This window comes from Pristis pectinata, chromosome 15 (genome assembly GCF_009764475.1).
Source record: "Pristis pectinata isolate sPriPec2 chromosome 15, sPriPec2.1.pri, whole genome shotgun sequence".
Classification (NCBI taxonomy): domain Eukaryota; kingdom Metazoa; phylum Chordata; class Chondrichthyes; order Rhinopristiformes; family Pristidae; genus Pristis; species Pristis pectinata.
The window spans coordinates 30,266,725-30,284,327 of record NC_067419.1 but is presented as its reverse complement, the minus strand read 5'-3'; the positions used below and the strand labels follow the sequence as shown (position 1 = coordinate 30,284,327).

The window sequence follows — 17,603 nt, the reverse complement described above, 5'->3', positions numbered from 1 at the left end:
AGCATCATAGGCTGAAGGACCTGTTCTTGTGCTGTCGTGTTCTGAGACCAAAGCTTAGCACTTTATTTCTTGCCTGACATCTCCTTTTGCCCCATAGATGGATAATCCTGTATTGTCCTTGATGATTGAAACTCCAGCTGATAAAATGTTAAATGGGGAGTAATCTACTTGCATATTGAGCATTAAGGATTTATAATGAAAAAAATATTAAATAATTTGTGCTACATGTGAACTATTTTCTTTCCAGACTCCAAATGCAACTGAAAAGACCATTGTAGAAATGCTTTTTCAACGGGATTCACTGATCCGACAGAGCCAGGTACTATATTATACACAAACTAGAAAAAAATATATGGTACATGCAAATTTGTAATGCTGACTTGATAATTTTACAGATTGTTCTTGTAAGGCAGTTTTATATTTTCCCCACTAAGTTTTGAACAGAGTTAATTATTTGTTTGGATTGACTTACAGTAAGTATTTGCACTACCAGTTATGAGCTGCCTGCTTAAAATCGTATTCCCTTAACTATATGTGCTGAAAATCAAAATTTCTCCTTGTTTTACCTATTCAGAAAGTTACTGAATTATGCATGAATATGATATTCCAATAAATTGATAAGCATTTGTCAATTGTTAGAATAAGTATAATAAAATCTGAGTCCAATGAATTTTAACTGTCTTGAATATTTTATTTTAAATAAACCAGTAAGGCTGCTCCATTGTTTCCATTCTCTAGAGTGAGTTACTTTGGTAACGGGATGACTGCATTACCTATAATTATGCTGCTCCAAGTTCATCATAACTTATTACACACTGGCATATTGTAATTAATTGCCCATTAATTTTTAGTTTGTTTGCCAGTGGATGATTGGGAAATGTAGTAGTATAAATTTTTGTGTTTGTGTGGCTATGTCACACTACAAGGAAGGGAAATTTATGTAAGGAAGTAAATGTTCAATCATGTAAGATGCATATTTTAAACTTAATGTGTAACTGATTTCCTGCAATTAACCATCTCTAAGTCCTTCCATGTGTTAGTCTTGTCCAATAGTATTTGAGACACCAGTTGGTAAAATGTTAAATATTATTGTAGATGACATAATCTATTAGCATAAAGAACATGTGCGTTCTCCCCTTGTCTGCGTGGTTTTACTCCGAGTGCTCCGGTTTCCTCCCACATTCCAAAGACATACAGGTTAGGAGCTGTGGGCATGCTATATCGGCACCGGAAGAGTGGCGACACTTGCTGGCTGCCCCCAGCACATTCTCAGTAACGCAAAAAGATGCATTTCACTGTGTGTTTCAATGTTCATGTGACTAATAAATATATAAAACATTGAGTTTATTAAAAATCAAATCATTTCTGTTACTTGGGAAAGTATTTTTGATATCATCTTGCATGTACAATTTGTCATTTTTCAATGATTATGGCTCATAATTCTACTTATTAAAATTTGATTCTAGCTCCTGGTTGGCTTCACTTCCTTGGTGGATGTTTTGTCCAATGATCAGCAATTTAAGGATTCAATTGATCTTTGTTATGAATGTTAATGTTATATTTTTAATTCTACAGATCGTTGTAGACTGGTTGGAGAGTATTGCCAGAGATGAGGCTGGAAATTTTGCAGAGAACATTGAATTTTATGCAAAATCTGTATACTGGTAAGAACCACAATTTCTACTGAGGTGTGTGGGTGAATCAAGTTGTCAAGAAGTAAGTCAAGAACTTTGTGTCATCTCCGATCATTACTTGAATATTTGTAGCCATTTACTTTCATTCATTCTATAGATGACTTTTGATTGAAAATAGAAGCTTTATTTGATGTCATTCACTGGTGGGAAGAGTCTGGCATAGTATAGTTATAGGATAGAAATGGGTCATTCAAAGGAAGAGGTCAGTGCCAGTGCTTATGGTCAAGATCAGGAATGTGCTCAGGAATTTAAATTAACTGACATATGGGCAGATCCTTAACATGCGTACGCTTTTGTAACCTCACTTTTGTATTTAAGATGGTGTTGAGGCAGTACCTGTGCTTTTCCTTCTTCCCCAACCCCTAAACCCCTGCATACAAGCCAAGAAGAATAGAATATTTATTGTAAGTTAACCTCTTCCATGCTATTTAGAAGATGCAAATAGTGATTAATTTGCCAACATTTTATTAGCTTCAGTCTTCCTAATTTATTTGCACAATTTCAGATGTACTTTGGTTTCAGGACATGCCATTCATTATTCAAGATCAAGTCAAGCACGTATTTCTTGAGCTAATAAAATAATAGATCAAATATCCATCTGCAGACTACGAGGGCAGATAGGGTGGTAGTTAGTGGCTGGTGATGTCAGTCAGCTTGGAGATCATTATCCCCCTTATTACTAGTTGGGAGGGAGATAATTGATGGTGGGCTAGCCTCCCATCAACAGAAAGTAATGCAGATATAAATAGACGTGAAGTTAGCAAATGTAGAGAAATCTGCCAGGAGACATGTCAATTCTATTTTGTGAACATTATTTTCATCTTGTAGGGAAAATACATTGCATGTGTTGAAACAACAAAGATCTGGGATCTCTGGATTTTCAAGGCCACTTGTGACTGAGTTGGTAATATTTTGTTCTGGTTTTCTTCATATTAGATTCATAGGGATCAGTTTATTTCCCTGTTTAAATGGAAGTGTTGGGGACAACCATGCATGTCCCAAACTTTCTGGAACATTGAAACCGGATTTTGTTGAAATTTCCTGATATTTTCACTAGGGAATTGGCTGTCAGACCAGTGCAAGGTCAGGCCAGGTGCAGGATCCACAACTCCACTGGATTCCTGGTGACTATAGGCCTATGGATAATAAAACAAATTTCCCTTTAAATTATTTTTCTTCATTTTAACATTTATAATGATTTTGTGCATATTTTTAGGCAATTTCATTTCTTTAATAGTGATTACAATTTATTTGTAATAGTTTTTAAATATCTCAGTGATAGCAACATTTAAAAACTCAACTTTCTCAGCTTGCAAAGTTGTCTGTGGAGCTTTGCCAGCTCTGTGACTTAAGATACTGGGGTTCCACAGTGACAGGTTGGAGCCCCTGCTGCCACCCAAGACACAGACCTGGCATCCTTCAGGCTGGTAAGGTAGGCGTGTTCTGTTTGAACCAGATAGTTCAAGCCTTCTCAGCAAGATTTGGCCTGTTTGGTTGTTTGGAATAACTTAAACCTTAATTTTTCCTGTAGCCACTTAAACAGAACTTCATTTGGTGAGCTGATCAAGATTTTCCAGTGACTTTAAGGTCATTCTGGTTTTCAGTGGGCCAATGAATTGAGCAATATGTTAAAGCAAGCCATCTCTGTTTCAGCTAAAATGAAGCAAAAAATGCTTTAAAAATTCAGCAGGTCAGCCAGTTTATGTGGGGGGGGGGGGGGGGGGGGGGGGGGTGGAGGGGGAGATGGAAACAGTTAAACTTCCAGGTTGATGACTGGCTGATCTGCTGAACATTTCTAGAATTTTCAGTTTTGTTTTAAATTTCTAGCATGAACAATATTTTGGTTTACTACTTCAGCTAGCCAGGTTTGGAATTTGATGTCAATGCAAAAACAAAATTCTGACCAAATGCTTTAATATTTTTTCCAAGGATCCAGATGCTCCTATAAGGCAGAAAATGCCTCTTGCCGATTTGGATAGGGAAGATGACGCCAGATTTATGAAATATCTCTTTGCTCTTATACGAGCTGGAATGACTGATAAGGTACAATTGTTTTGATCTTATTTAGGCATTAAATCATATAAACATTCTTAATTTGGTTATCAAGAAAACATAATTTACAATTTAACACTCATCAGGCTCAGCGACTCTGTGAACGTTGTGGTCAGGCTTGGAGAGCTGCAACGCTGGAAGGCTGGAAACTGTACCATGATCCAAACCTTAATGGTGGTGAGGATTATTCTAAAATGTTAAATCTCTCTGTTAGCTATTTTCATGACCTCAGGTTTAAATTACTGTTTGCTCTGATTTCAGGAGCAAAGCTTGAAACTGTCGAAGGAAACCCATACAGAAGTGTTTGGAAGGCTTGTTGTTGGAGGATGGCAGAAGATGTAAGCTACATAAGTATAATTTAAAGCATTATGAACTTAATGAATAATGTTGTAGATAATGTGGAGCCCAAGCTATGTTATATTGAAATTAAAGAAAAATGAGCTTTATTTGAATTTTCAATCATGGAATTATGAGAAAATATCCTCCATGGGCCATTTTAGAAAATGGATTTTTACATGGGTCTTTATATTGAGGAAGCCATTGCATTAAATGAACTTTTCTTTTTTTAAAAAAAAGAACACTGAAAGAACTTGGGACTGATGCAGAGTCTCAACTAGAAAAGTCGACATGTACCTTGTGCCACCACAGATATTGCTTGACCTGCTGAGTTCTTCCATTGTTCTGTTTGTTCCAGATTCCAGCATCTGCGGTTTCATTTGTCTTCAGATCTTTGCAAATGTTCATAATGTTGAATAACTATGAATTATTTGGATTTCTAGGAACAGTTTAACCGATATGAACGAGCAATCTATGCTGCTCTAAGTGGAAACCTCAGACAGGTGAGATATTCAAGACAATCTCTTTGACATACCTTTAAAAAAATTCATACAGAAATATTGAAATGCTATTGTTCCTACAGTATTACAGTAAATGTTGTCATACATTGTAGCTCCTTTCAGTGTGTGATACATGGGAAGACTGTGTTTGGGCATACTTCAGGGTTATGGTAGACAGTCTTGTGGAACAAGAAATCCGTTCATTGAGTCCTGTGAGTGAGTTGGAAGAATTACCTAAAGAATACATGGAAGCAAAGTAAGTATAAACTTCAAAACTGTTAATAAACATCACAAAATAGAACAACTGTATTTCAACTTTAATGCAGTTTTCTTGAACAAGTCAATACATATCTGGTCTTGTACATTTTCAGTTGGACACCAGAGGCAATATTCGAAGAAATGCAAGCAACAGACAAAAGGGTAAGAGAAAACAAAATGGCATGTGCTTTTCCTAAATTATATATTTTTTAAAATTTGTTAATTTTATATAAAATGATATCCCATGGCACTTAATGAATGGAACAATAAAAATAAGACATTGGCCTTGGAAAGGAAATAATTTAGTTGCAGCAAAGCTATAAAAAGGGCTTGATGAGACAATAGATGGGGTAGGACTTTGAGCAGATGGAGTGCAACATAGATTTTTCAGCAGTGGTTCCTTGACTCTCATTAAATTGAGAGGGTTTACAAAAATTAAGGTTGTATTACCTGGAATTTTCAAGATATTAAGGGGAAACAAGTGGAATATATAGAAACTATTTCTGCTGGTTGGGAGTTTTAGGTCTGTGGAGTACCATCCAAAAAATTAGAGATGTGACTTTCAGGAATTATGTTTAGAAAATTTCTTTGCTCAAAGGAAGATGGAGGTTTTGAACTCTTCTTGGAAAAAACTGATGAGAGATCAATTGCTAATTTTAAATCTAATGTAGATTTTTGTTAAAAAGGTATTGCGGGACGTTAAGTTGGGATACAGATCAGCCATGGTTTCATTAAATCCTGGAGCAAACTCAAGGGGTTGAATAGCCCATTTCTGTTCTGATTTTCCAATGAAAGAAGAAATGGGGATTGTGCCATCTGGGGATAATTAAAAGATCTGAGTTGTAAATTGTGTAATCAAGAGAAGATATGCAACTAGACCTTCCAAAAATAGAGTGGAACATGGTTCATAGAGGAAGGCAAATTTTGAATTTGTGAAGGAAGTTTGATTTGACCTGTTGGGACTGCATTGACTTGTGCATCGAGTAATGAGACCGAGATTGGTACTATTGTAGTTGTGTTTAATAGGAATGTGGTAACTTAAAAAAAGAAAATGGAAAATTGGTCATCCATGTGTCCTCTTAATGGAATATAGATAACAATTCACAAAATTGGGAGAGAATGGTTTGCATGGAGGTGAATTTCTTTTAGAGAGATTTGAAAAGAAAAAAATAAGCTGTGTAAACTAGGAACTAGTGAAGTCTTGAGAATCATAATAAAGCTTTTACAGTTCACTTTTTCAGCCTTCCCTCAATCATGCACCAACATCAAGGCCCCTGGGTATACTTGTCTGACAAAAATGTAGTTTTGTTTGGATGTAGTTTATTGATTCTAGATGTTACCATACCAATTTTAAGACTAGCTTTCTGATGAAGATTAAAACCTATCCTCGATAGTGAATAAAACCTAGTTTTGTAAATTTGAAGGGGAACATGGGTTATTGCTTCCACCTCAAATTGAGTAGTGGAGGTCAGTGAAGAGGAAACATTTAAAGGATTGGAATAAGTTTTAAAACTAAAAAAGAGAGATTTGCAGAAGGGAAGTGTGGAGCATAATGAATGGAATCTGGGTGGTTTCGAATATAATGCAGTCCCAACAGGTATATGCCATGGCATTTATGTTCTAGTTAAATAAAAATAGGAAGCACATGTCACCATACATATTTCAGAATGTTCATCCCCTGATTAAAAAGGTTAAAACTGAGGTGAAGTTGAAATGGTTGCTAATATTGTAGTCTGGAATCCTAGAAACAGAACAGCAGATCATTTGGCCATTTGTGGTCTATGCCAGTACATTGCAACCAATAAGTTCCGCAGTTACCCTAAAATATTTGATTTTCCCCAAGGTTAGCAAGAATATATTTAAAATAAAAATTAATTTTCTGATTCTTCAATTCTGTAAATTGATTAAAGGTTTTATTCTAAAGTGCACAAATGTAAGTGCTTGATGTTAAAGAATGCATACATTATTTCTTGTATGAAAGAGATTGGTACAAAGTGTTTGGTTGTTATTTTGTGTGTATTAAATATTGGTACCAAATGTTTTGGTCTGTTCAGAAATTTGTAAATGTTGAACTAATTTCTTTATTTGTAGCAAGTCTTGGAGGAGAATAAAGCTCATTATCACATCATTCAGAAATACATAATCTTGGGAGATATCGATGGTGAGTTTTTGAAAAATAGATGTAAATTCAGTGGAAATAAAGTATCTATAGATATCTCCTAAGTTGTACAGTTGTTTAAAATTGTCTTTTGTTCGTTAATAGGTCTGATGGATGAATTTCAGGATTGGCTTACAAAGTGTAGGTTGCTTCTTCCTCCTCATCTCCTTCGATTCATGACTCATCTTGTGTTGTTCTTATGGAATTTGGGCATGCCAACAAAGGTAAACTTGTTAATTGCATCTTCATGTTTCTGTGTGGGGGAACAGTTTCTTTCCACAATGGAACACCAATATTCATAAATTGAAGTTTAAATTTTTTTGAATTTTAAGCTTGCTAAAATTGGATTTCATCTATGATCCTATTTTATCTGTATGGTTAATTATTAAACTAAGTGAACATTGCTTTCCTTGTGAACAAGACTTGTTAAAATGCATTTTTCATGAGTTATCAAATTTTTATAAGATCTATATCTGCTACTTGAGAGTGAAAAGAGCTTAATAACAACAGTAGAATCATCCACAGGTCTTTCTTATTTCTCCCTCTGGAGTTAATTGCAAGAGTTCAAAGATTTATTGTTATCCTGGAATGAATGTGTCCCAATGTTGGAGGGGTTCTTTCCCTCTCCATATATTTCTTTCCTTTGTTCTCCATCCAAATTTTTATACTATTGATGTGAGAATTACATAACTTGTTTTAACTTGTCTCATTACAAAAATAAGTTAAAATCTCATACTGATGATCTTAGTTAAATTATCTTATTATTTTCAGGAGGATGTTTGTATGGACATTCTAAAAAGTTATATTGAGGTGAGATAATTAATTTCCTTCCAACTACCCCTTCTGAGCATGCTGTACTTAATTGTATGTCTATTCATTGTGTATAATGTAACAAAGTATTTTGGGACTTTGAGCTTGAACATAGTAATTTTTATGGTCTTTGCTATTTATGCCTTGTCTCTAAACGAGGTAATTTCGGTATACATGCAAAGTTTTAAATTAAATTAAACTAACTAAACTAAATAAATGATAAGTACCATCACTTGTAAATTAAATACAAAACTGTCTACTAGATAATAGCTAATTATTTTGCTAATCTTGAAAACTCATTTCTGAATAATTTCTTTTACAGTTCCTAATCAAAATGGAGCACACAGATTTGATAGCATTTTATGTAAGACACTTGCCACACCAGTTGGGTATTGCTCAATATTCAGCATTTTTGGAGACTGTCACAGAGACTGAACAAAGGAAACATTGTCTAGATCTTGCAAGAGAGGCTGGTAAGGAGACCTTTTCATTTTCATTACTTCCAGTGTTTAATATTTTTTGCGATATAAACTTTTTGATTAACTTGCAATAAAAATTGCTGTGTAACTGCTGATCATGGTACCTGCAGTCTTCTATTAAGATGGTCATAACTTGATACGACTGAACTGTCACTGTTATCAGCAGTCTCAGTTAAATTGCTGTGTGCTCCATCTGGCTGCTCAAATATTCTCAAAATGGCTTTGATAAAAACTCTAAAGAAACCTGTGTGTGAGAACCTCCATTGAATCAGAAAGATGCCACCTTGTCCCCAAAGGCAGCAGTATGTATTTTGAGTGTAAAACATATTTGTGTATTCAAAAAAAAAAGAACTTATCTACTCTATACTCTTACCTTTGTCCTCTATGTTCTCTAGTATTTTGACATTTCTACCCTAGGAAAAAGACTTTGACTACCTACCCTATCTATGCCTCTCCTAGTTTTATAAACTTCTATCAGGTCTCCCCTCAGTTTCCGATGCTCCAGAGAAAACAATGAAGTTTGTCCAACCTCTCCTTGTAGCAAATACTCTCTAATCCAGGCAGCATCTTGGTGAACCTCTTCTGCACCCTCTCTAAAGCCTCCACATCTTTCCTATAATGCAGCAGCCAGACCTGCACACAATATTCCAAATGTGGCATAATCAAAGATTTATAGCTCCGTAACATGATTTCCTGACTCTTATACTCATTGCCCGGACTGATGAAGGCAAGTATGCCATATGCCACCTTTACCACCACTTGCTTTGCTACTTTCAGGGAGCTATGGACTTGGACCCCAAGATCCTTCTGTACACCAATGCTTGTAAGGGTCCTGCCATTTACTGTATGCTTTCTCCTTACATTTGACCTCCTAAAGTACAATACCTGACACTTGTCCAGATTAAACTCCATCTGCCATATCTGCAACAGATCTATATCCTGCTGTATCTTTTGACGACCTACTTCACTATCCACAACTCTACCAATTTTTGTGTCATGCACAGACTTACTAATCAGCCGATCTACATTCTTGTCCTTGTCATTTATATACATCACAAACAACAGAGGTCCCAGCACTGATCCCTGAAGTACACCACTGGTCACCGACCTCCAGTCAGAATAACACCACTCTACTGCTACTCTCTGCCTTCTATGGCCAAGCCAATTTTGAATCCAAAATTGTAATGTCTTTTCAAAATTATTACACAGGTCTTGATGTAGCAGCTGTGACAAAGTCTGTAGTGGAAAACATCAGGAAGAAGGATGCCAAGGACTTTACTCACCATGATCTATCACCATCTCTGGATACTGCTACCACAAAAGTGAGTGTTATTTTCTGTATAAATATGTTTATGACCTTAACTGGCATTTAGTAAGCAAAGGTACTACTCTTCATTCCATAATGTGTTGAAATTCCTTCAATCTAATCTTAGTAAAATATCTGAAGCAAGAATAAACCAATATTTTGCACTGTATTCACATAACTTTCCAGAGTTTTTGCTTGGAGGAATTTTGTCCTCCAATCTAGACTATTTTATTGGACTCTGATGAAATCAGATGGAGATTCTAAACTGTTGCTTGTGATTAGATCTCGGTTTCTAAAGTACTTTGCTTTAAGCAAGTTGTATTAACTGTTACGACTGAATATTAGGAGGAAAGGTTTTAGAACAGTAAAGTCATTACAGTTTAAATTTAACCATCTGGATCATGACTTTTACAGGAAGATCGTATGAAGATTAATGTCATTGAGTGGTTGATGTTTGATCCTACACAAAGGGCAGAAGCACTAATACAAAGCAATGCGATAATGAGGAAATTCTTGGGTATGTTGTTTTACTTCCTACATGCAGGTTTTTAAAACACTGTTAACTAACTTGGAAATTCTGCAACTTTATTATTTAAAAAAAAATACAAGTATAAATCAAAAGTGAATGGATAACTCTCAGTAGTCATTTTGATTTATGTTGTGTGGATTCTCTTGTCTTGAAATTAAGCTGTGCAGTGTCCATTTTCCAGACATGGCTGCCTCCAGAATATCTGCCTAAAGATGTATGGCAAGCTCATACTCTGCAGCCATCCATAAAGGAGGAAGGTGGTCAAAGTAATCAGTATATTACTTTAATTGCCAGATTTACTTTCTTATACTAGTGTGATCAAGAACATTACTCTTATGCTACAATTGAACACCATCAGGCCAACAGAGGCATCCCCTTGTGCTTGCCTGAATATTAGTCATGTACAATAATACTAAAAGTTGAGGATGATTGCTCCTGTCCAGCCCTACTTTTGCTATGTCTTCATTACTTGATTATAGATACAATTTGCTGTAAGTTATTTTCTACATGTATCTTTAATTTTAGGTGGTTACAGTTCTGTGAGTATCTTTTTGGTTTCTTTTAAGTGCTCAATCAAGTTTGTTTCTAGTAATGCCCAAAGTAATGTTTCTGATATGTGTAATATATATATATTGTTTTGGCAACTGAGGAGGCTTTCCTTGTAGCAGCAGCATTTGAAGGTTTGAGATTAAAAACTGAAAAAGATAGAAAAACTCAGCAGGTCAGGCAGCTTCTGTGGAACAAGAAACAGTTAAAGTCTCAGGTCAGTTCTGATGAAGGTTCCAGATCAGAAATATTAACTGTTTCTCTTTGCACAGATACTGTCTAACTTGCTGCGTGTTTCCAGCATTTTGTTTTTAATTTCAGATTTCTAGCATCTACTGTTTTTTTGATAGTTCATTTGAGGGATTACAACCAAAACAAAACTGATAGGAGAATTTATAATAAATTATAACCATGTAATGGGCAAATGTAATTTGTGTTGTGTAATTAGAGTGTCATGAATGTGTTTTGCAGCTTCTAAGAAACATGAAGCAGCTAAAGAAGTGTTCAGCAAAATCCCACAGGATTCCATAGCTGAGGTGTATGCAAACTGGGAACGTTATGGAATGGAAGTCATGCCTCCAGCAGAGGATGAAAATGCTGTCCGGGAACACTTGTGTATAAAAGCTTATCTGGTAAGACGTGAGAGAATTCCAAAATCCTACATTCCTAGCAGTGAAACCACGTCTCGAGGAGTGCAGAACAGAAATAAGGCTATGTTGTTGGAGTTGCAAACTCAAATTTGATTGACAGTGAATGCAGAGTTATCCCTATAACCCTGAATGGATGAATGACCATTAACATTAAATTGGTTGGAGATCCAAAAGATGATTGATTTCCGCCATATGGTGTAAACGTAACTTGGAGTTTTTCAACACAATTAATAATTCTTTCTAATTTATTCCATAACTTAATTATCTAAATAGAGTATTGCAGTTTTAAATTAAAAAACTATATATAATCTGTGAAAGCATACTTTCTCATTTTTCTGTGCAATTTTGTTTATTGTATTATATGATTCCTAAGTGTTCCCAAGTTCCTGCGTCTAACTAATGAAATTTTGTAAATTGTGCTCTGTTTCAGGAAGCTCATGAAAAATTTAATGAATGGTTTAAAGTGATGCAGTCTGCACCACAAGAACCCACCATTACTGAAAATGCAAGTTTCACAGAGACGGTGGCCCATGAGCACAAACAGAAAAAGTTCCAGGTTCAAAATATGTTAAAAAATTTTAGCTGTTTCAGTTTGAATTTTTCAATGCTTTTTCTATATTGATTTTGTTTTTAATCCCTCTTCCCCAATAGATGGATTATAAAAGATGGAGTGACAACTTGGAAGAACTGACCAATGAAGTAAAAGAGAAGATATATAATGTCTTGCTTTTTGTAAATGGAGGATGGTTGGTTGACATAAGAGAGGTAAACTTAATATGTAATATCTGTTGAGGTCTTTGGATTTTTTTGTAAGAAAGCTAAAAGGAAACATTTGAATTGAGTACCCCAATGTCTTGGCAGTTTGGGTACTGGAAATTTGCCCTTGCAGAATTCACATCACTACCAAAAAATTTGAGATATGGAATGAAAATCTGCTCTTATGAAATTTTTGAAAAATAAACAAGCACAAAATGTACACAGACAACTGAACTAGTTTACCAAGGATAACCATTGCAGTCTGCTATTTCAGAGCAGGAGGCCACTTAAGGGATTTGCTTTAGAAACTGACAAGGCAATCCCTTCTGTTGATACTTGTACAACAGTACTTTATCAAACAAGGTAAAATCCATTTCTAGTTAGTTAAAACAAATTGCTTTTCTCTTCTGCCTACAATATAATCAGAATTCCCTTCCTCTAGACTGTGCACCCACTGGGGCATTATTGTTGAGAGAAAAACTTCCTGTAGAAATGCATCTCCACTTATGAAGACATGGAAAATCATGATACGATGGTTTTCTGGGAATGTAACGCCTCCGTAACTTGGGGAACACCAAATTGTGCTTGTTCTGGGAGTCTAGTCACCACCTCTGTTCATTGGTTTATTCAGGATATGCAAGGAAGCCATCCAGTTATAGAACCCCAGGATACTTAAACATCATAAAATTGCACAGCAATTATTATACATATGACCTGTATCATCCATTGCTAAGGTTGCACATCATGAATGAGTATTCTTTTAACCAATGTACAGACATTTATTTATCAATTCTTGACAACCTAATATGAGAGCTCTGCCATGGTCAGTATCTGATCATAACAAACTATCCCTTTGTATCAATTAATCACTGCTTGATTATTAATTACATTTCTCCAAAGATCATTTGTACTCAACAGACCTGTACTTAGTAGCCACATTTCCTTTGATGACCACTTATGTTCAACAGACTCATCACCCCTTCTCCATTTCTGCAGAAGTTAATTATTTTAGGCACAAACCTTTGGTTTTATTTCTCTTCCACCTATGTAGCTATTCCATAGCCTGCCAGTCTGGAAACAATAGATCAGATAATAATTTTGTACATATCTATATTGTTCTGCTTGACATGTCTCTATGCTGACCCAGACCATGATTGGCATTAATGTTACCACAAAGACTGCTACAATCCTGTGACCTTCACTGAAGGGACATTATCTGCAAGAGAACATTCCAGTGGACTGTTTGTTATTATCTATAGGGTAGTAATAAGTGCAGCAGACTCACTAGGTCCATGAAATTCATTTTTAAATAATTAATTCACCACTGCAATGTAAAATCACATTTTCCTAAAATCAAATTTATCTTGGATCTAACATCTATAAGTATTTTGTTTCAAATAAACTTCTGCTTAGCCCACTGCTTATTTCAATGTTTTCAGTTTTATTACAGTGATTGCAGACTTTGAAAATGTTAGAGTTGATTGGATTGGTAAAACTGAAGGAAGTAGCTTAATTTCACCTTATGGTCCAAGTGATGTGTACTTTATCTGTAGCAGTGTTAACATAGTTCCTGTAGTTAACTGATAATTCTTATGATCCAGAATGCTGAAGAAGATGTCGAGCGCAGTCACCAGTTAGACTTGTTACGTCAGCTCTGCCTACCAGCAATGTGCTTCTTGCTTCACACAGTGCTGCACAGCACAAAGCAATACCAACAATGTTTAAAGCTGGCTGATGTGATTTCATCTGAACAACACAAGCTTTATCAAGTAAGTAAGCAGACTAGAGATCCACTTAGAATCCTTTATCTAGTAATTTTTGATTCTATAGTGGATCACAATTCACTTGAATGTGCTGAGAGAAAGATAGTTTGTATATCTGGCTACTAATCATGATATTTTTGAAAACATCATTCCAATCAATGTAAAAGGTTCTTTGCTATTAGATGAAATTTACTATCCATTGACCAATATGAAAATGTGTTTAGCAGTCCAAAAAACTCCTTGATATATTTCATCCAATGGTTAAAAGGATGGTTTTTGCAATAATGCATACTGTTTTAATTAATGCAGCATTTCAGCTACAAGGGTAAAACATAATTGTGTACTATATAATAATCTTTCACTTCTTAAAGGATGTGCCTGGGTATGCTCTTGTGGAAAAGGAGACTAATATCTTAAGAATTTTATTATGCCAGATTTTACTGGATGGCATACCCCACTACTCCCCATCACAGAACACTGTCCTCAGTTCCTCCACCTCCCCTCCCCCCATACCAGCTAGTTTGCCCTGTTGGTCAGTCATATCCCAGAATTCAACAACTTGATCTCGGCAGGGATAGGGCCTTGTGTGGTGCAGTGAGGAATTCCTGAAAGCTCCTTCCAGCTTTGACTGCTGGCAAGGCTTTGGGTGAGGTTTTGGCAGTTGTTGAAACTGAAGTTTTTTTTTTATATAGTTTCTAAATGGTTTTGATGTTAAGAGTCAGTTCAAAACTATTGAAATTGTTTTTAAAAATGTTAAAATTTACTAATATACACAAGGTTAAATTAAAGCAAAGTAATTGACCTTCCCCTTTTGCCCCTTAAATCTTTGCCTTACAATCCCTACTGGAATCAGTGGATGGTTTCTTGGATTCTGTGCAAAGTCTAAACTATTGCAGGATCTGAAGGAAGACCTAGTTCCACTGCTGGATTAGACCAACAACAGAAGTCTAGGACTTGCTTGCTGTAGTATAAACAGCTACATGCCTATATTCCCAATCAGAACTGTCAGCCAGATCCATCTGATTTGTTTAGTTTCGTTGACTTGTTCAAATTGCATAATTTTCGTAAATGCACTAATGTTTTTGGCAAAACCTTTCTGCTTGGCTAGTACCACAGGCACCACAAAGTATCCTTAAGAGACCTGATGCAAATTGTTCATTTTTCCCTTATTCCACTGGCCCCATCACCCCTTCTCTTTCCCCTCCCCGCCCTCTCAATCTGCCCATCACCCACACATTCCTCCCTCCAGTTTCCCTCCTCACCTGCTTCCTGTTATTCCATGGTCCACTGTCCCCTCCTATCAGATTCCAGCTTCTTCAGTCCTTTGACACTTCCACTCATCACCTTCCAGCTTCTTACATCCTTCCTATTCCTCCCCCCCTCTCCCCCCCCCCCCCCCCCAACTGTCTATCTTTCCCCTCTCACTTGGATCCACCTATCACCGGCCAGCTCTTGCTCCACCCCTTCCCCCACCTTTTTTATACTGGCTATCTCCCCTCTTTCTTTCTATGTGGATTTTTTAAAACATTTAAATTAATGGTGATTGTCTTAATTGTTCTCATTTGCATCTCATTTGTTTTTGTATGTAAATTTGGGGTCATTTGATAAAATGCAGACAACATTTCTACACATGGTATATTCTTAACATGTATGTTTTCGGCAATAAAACCTTTTTCCAGAGCTGTAAAGGTATTATTGGTCTTTGAGAATCAGTGGCAGAGTCCTGAGCATTGGTTGCTCATCTCCTAGCAGCAACTCCCCTTCCATCACCTCAGTTTCTATGCTGGGAAGAGATCCACTTGTGGTGAACTAAAGAATGTTGGAAATGAACTGTTACACTCTTACATTTGAACTCTTTTTTAAAAAAAAGACAATAACCAGCATATTTTTAATGAACAACTGATTTTCAGGCTTTTGGTCTAGGTAACTGCTTGCATTTCATGACTTAGGAAGTAAAAATAGAATATGTTGGAAATAATCAGCAGATCATGAAGAGAGAAACGGTTAACATTTCAAAAAGATGATTTTTCATCACAACTACTGGAATTCTGATCCTGTCATGAAGTTGGATGCAAAATATGCTGTGTAAATTTTAAATTGAATCATAGTTAAATGTAGAGTTATTTGGAATTTTAATGTATTTTGTACTTCCATACAACAGGTATTTACTAAGGAAGAAATGACTAAGTTTTTGCGGCTGTTGAGAGAGTCATCGCTCATGCTATTGGATCAGAACCTCGATCCTCTGGGATATGAATTACAGCCCTAGTGGATATCTGAAATAGATGTGAGAAGATATGATTCCCTTAAAATAGGAGTCCAAAATTTGCCAATTTCTGTTGAGGTAACTTAACAATTCCTCATCCATCATACTTGTTTCTCCATTTCAGAAGGTTGAACATTGTTTAACTGGAAATGTTCAATATTTGGATTTGTAATTTTATTTACACTCTAAATATTTTTATATACAAAATATTTTACCATCTTACTGAATGCACTGGTTCTGTTTTGTAATTATAAATCAATAAAGTGGAAATGTTTCAAGTTGTAATCAACTGTTTTGATTTATCTTTTTCAAATAAATACATTCTGTAGATCATCCTATTTATTGAACATGCTAGCAAGTGGTGCTGCAGTGATTAAATTATTGGATCCAGGGACATGAATTCAGATCTGACCTTTGCAACTATGGAATTTAATTTCAGTTAACTAATTTTTCTCTAGAATTAAAAAAAAAATAACCTCAGTAATGGTTACTATGAAGCACACAATGATAATAAAATTAGATGTACTATTCTAGGCTTTGACCTAGATTTGGATGTGGTAAAGTCATTCCCAGGTCATTTGACCTTGCAAAATCCTCCTCACAAATAATTTAGGAGTTATCCCATGGAATGGTCAAATAGCATGCTGACGTAGTTGTACTTTGAATCATACCTTGCACCCAACATGCCACATTCAGAATCTCCAAGTGCGCGCTGTCCCACTAGTGGGATGGAACAGTACAGAAGTATACAGAGAGGAGGGAATGGCCCTGGACATCCTCAACATTTGCAACAGATCCAAAGAAGTGTCTCATGTCAAATGCAGTCAAGGAAAACTGCTGATGATCACTGTCCTCCCTCAGCTGAATCCATACTACTACATGTTCAACTTTTGGAAGAACAAAGAACAGCAGCAGCATTCAATGTGGCAAGTGACATTCACACAATGGAAGTATTAACTACAGGTTCTCCCCATATTACAAATGCCTGACTTATCGACAGCTTGTACATACAAACGAGGGTTTGGGAGACCGGCGGGATGGATTTGCTGGCCGCTGTGGGGCTGCAGGCATCTTCTGCTGCGTGGGAATGGAATGGGACATTTGTGCGTGCCTCCTCTTCCCCCACCCAAGCTGGAACAGTTGGGCTGGGCCGAGTGGAGCAGAGCTGGGAGCACTGAGCAGACTCATTCACTCACTGAGTCAGTGAGCCCAGCTGGTGGCTGCTGCTCCTGCACCTGCTTGCTCTCCCATCACAGCTGTTTCTGTGATCCTCTCCCATTCACTTGTTGTTCATTTCTGACATAAACATGTTCTCAGGAATGGATTCCTGCGAGGACCAGTATCTCCAACAAAAGTATCTAACTCTTGATATTTAATGGGGTGGATTGGACCAACTGCCACAACAGGTCAGAGGCAGGGTATCCTGTTAAGAGTGATTCATTTCATGACACCCACTGCCTGTCCAACATCAGTCAGGAGAGTGATGGCATTACCTCCACC

At 36.4% G+C, this 17,603-nt stretch overlaps 1 protein-coding gene across 1 annotated transcript in view; it reads left to right on the top strand.

The window, feature by feature from the left end:
* nup107 (nucleoporin 107) overlaps nucleotides 1-16,388 on the top strand; it is a 35,928-nt gene extending 19,540 nt beyond the window's left edge. The window contains 20 exon segments of the mRNA XM_052030230.1: nucleotides 248-319; nucleotides 1,576-1,664; nucleotides 2,523-2,598; nucleotides 3,624-3,737; nucleotides 3,833-3,923; nucleotides 4,008-4,084; nucleotides 4,526-4,585; nucleotides 4,696-4,838; nucleotides 4,954-5,002; nucleotides 6,932-7,001; nucleotides 7,104-7,222; nucleotides 7,770-7,808; nucleotides 8,131-8,281; nucleotides 9,497-9,609; nucleotides 10,008-10,110; nucleotides 11,140-11,300; nucleotides 11,749-11,874; nucleotides 11,970-12,083; nucleotides 13,676-13,843; nucleotides 15,999-16,388. Of these exon segments, the coding sequence (XP_051886190.1) occupies nucleotides 248-319; nucleotides 1,576-1,664; nucleotides 2,523-2,598; nucleotides 3,624-3,737; nucleotides 3,833-3,923; nucleotides 4,008-4,084; nucleotides 4,526-4,585; nucleotides 4,696-4,838; nucleotides 4,954-5,002; nucleotides 6,932-7,001; nucleotides 7,104-7,222; nucleotides 7,770-7,808; nucleotides 8,131-8,281; nucleotides 9,497-9,609; nucleotides 10,008-10,110; nucleotides 11,140-11,300; nucleotides 11,749-11,874; nucleotides 11,970-12,083; nucleotides 13,676-13,843; nucleotides 15,999-16,106 (2,043 nt within the window). The 3' untranslated portion in view covers nucleotides 16,107-16,388.
* The last annotated feature ends 1,215 nt before the right edge of the window (nucleotides 16,389-17,603 follow it).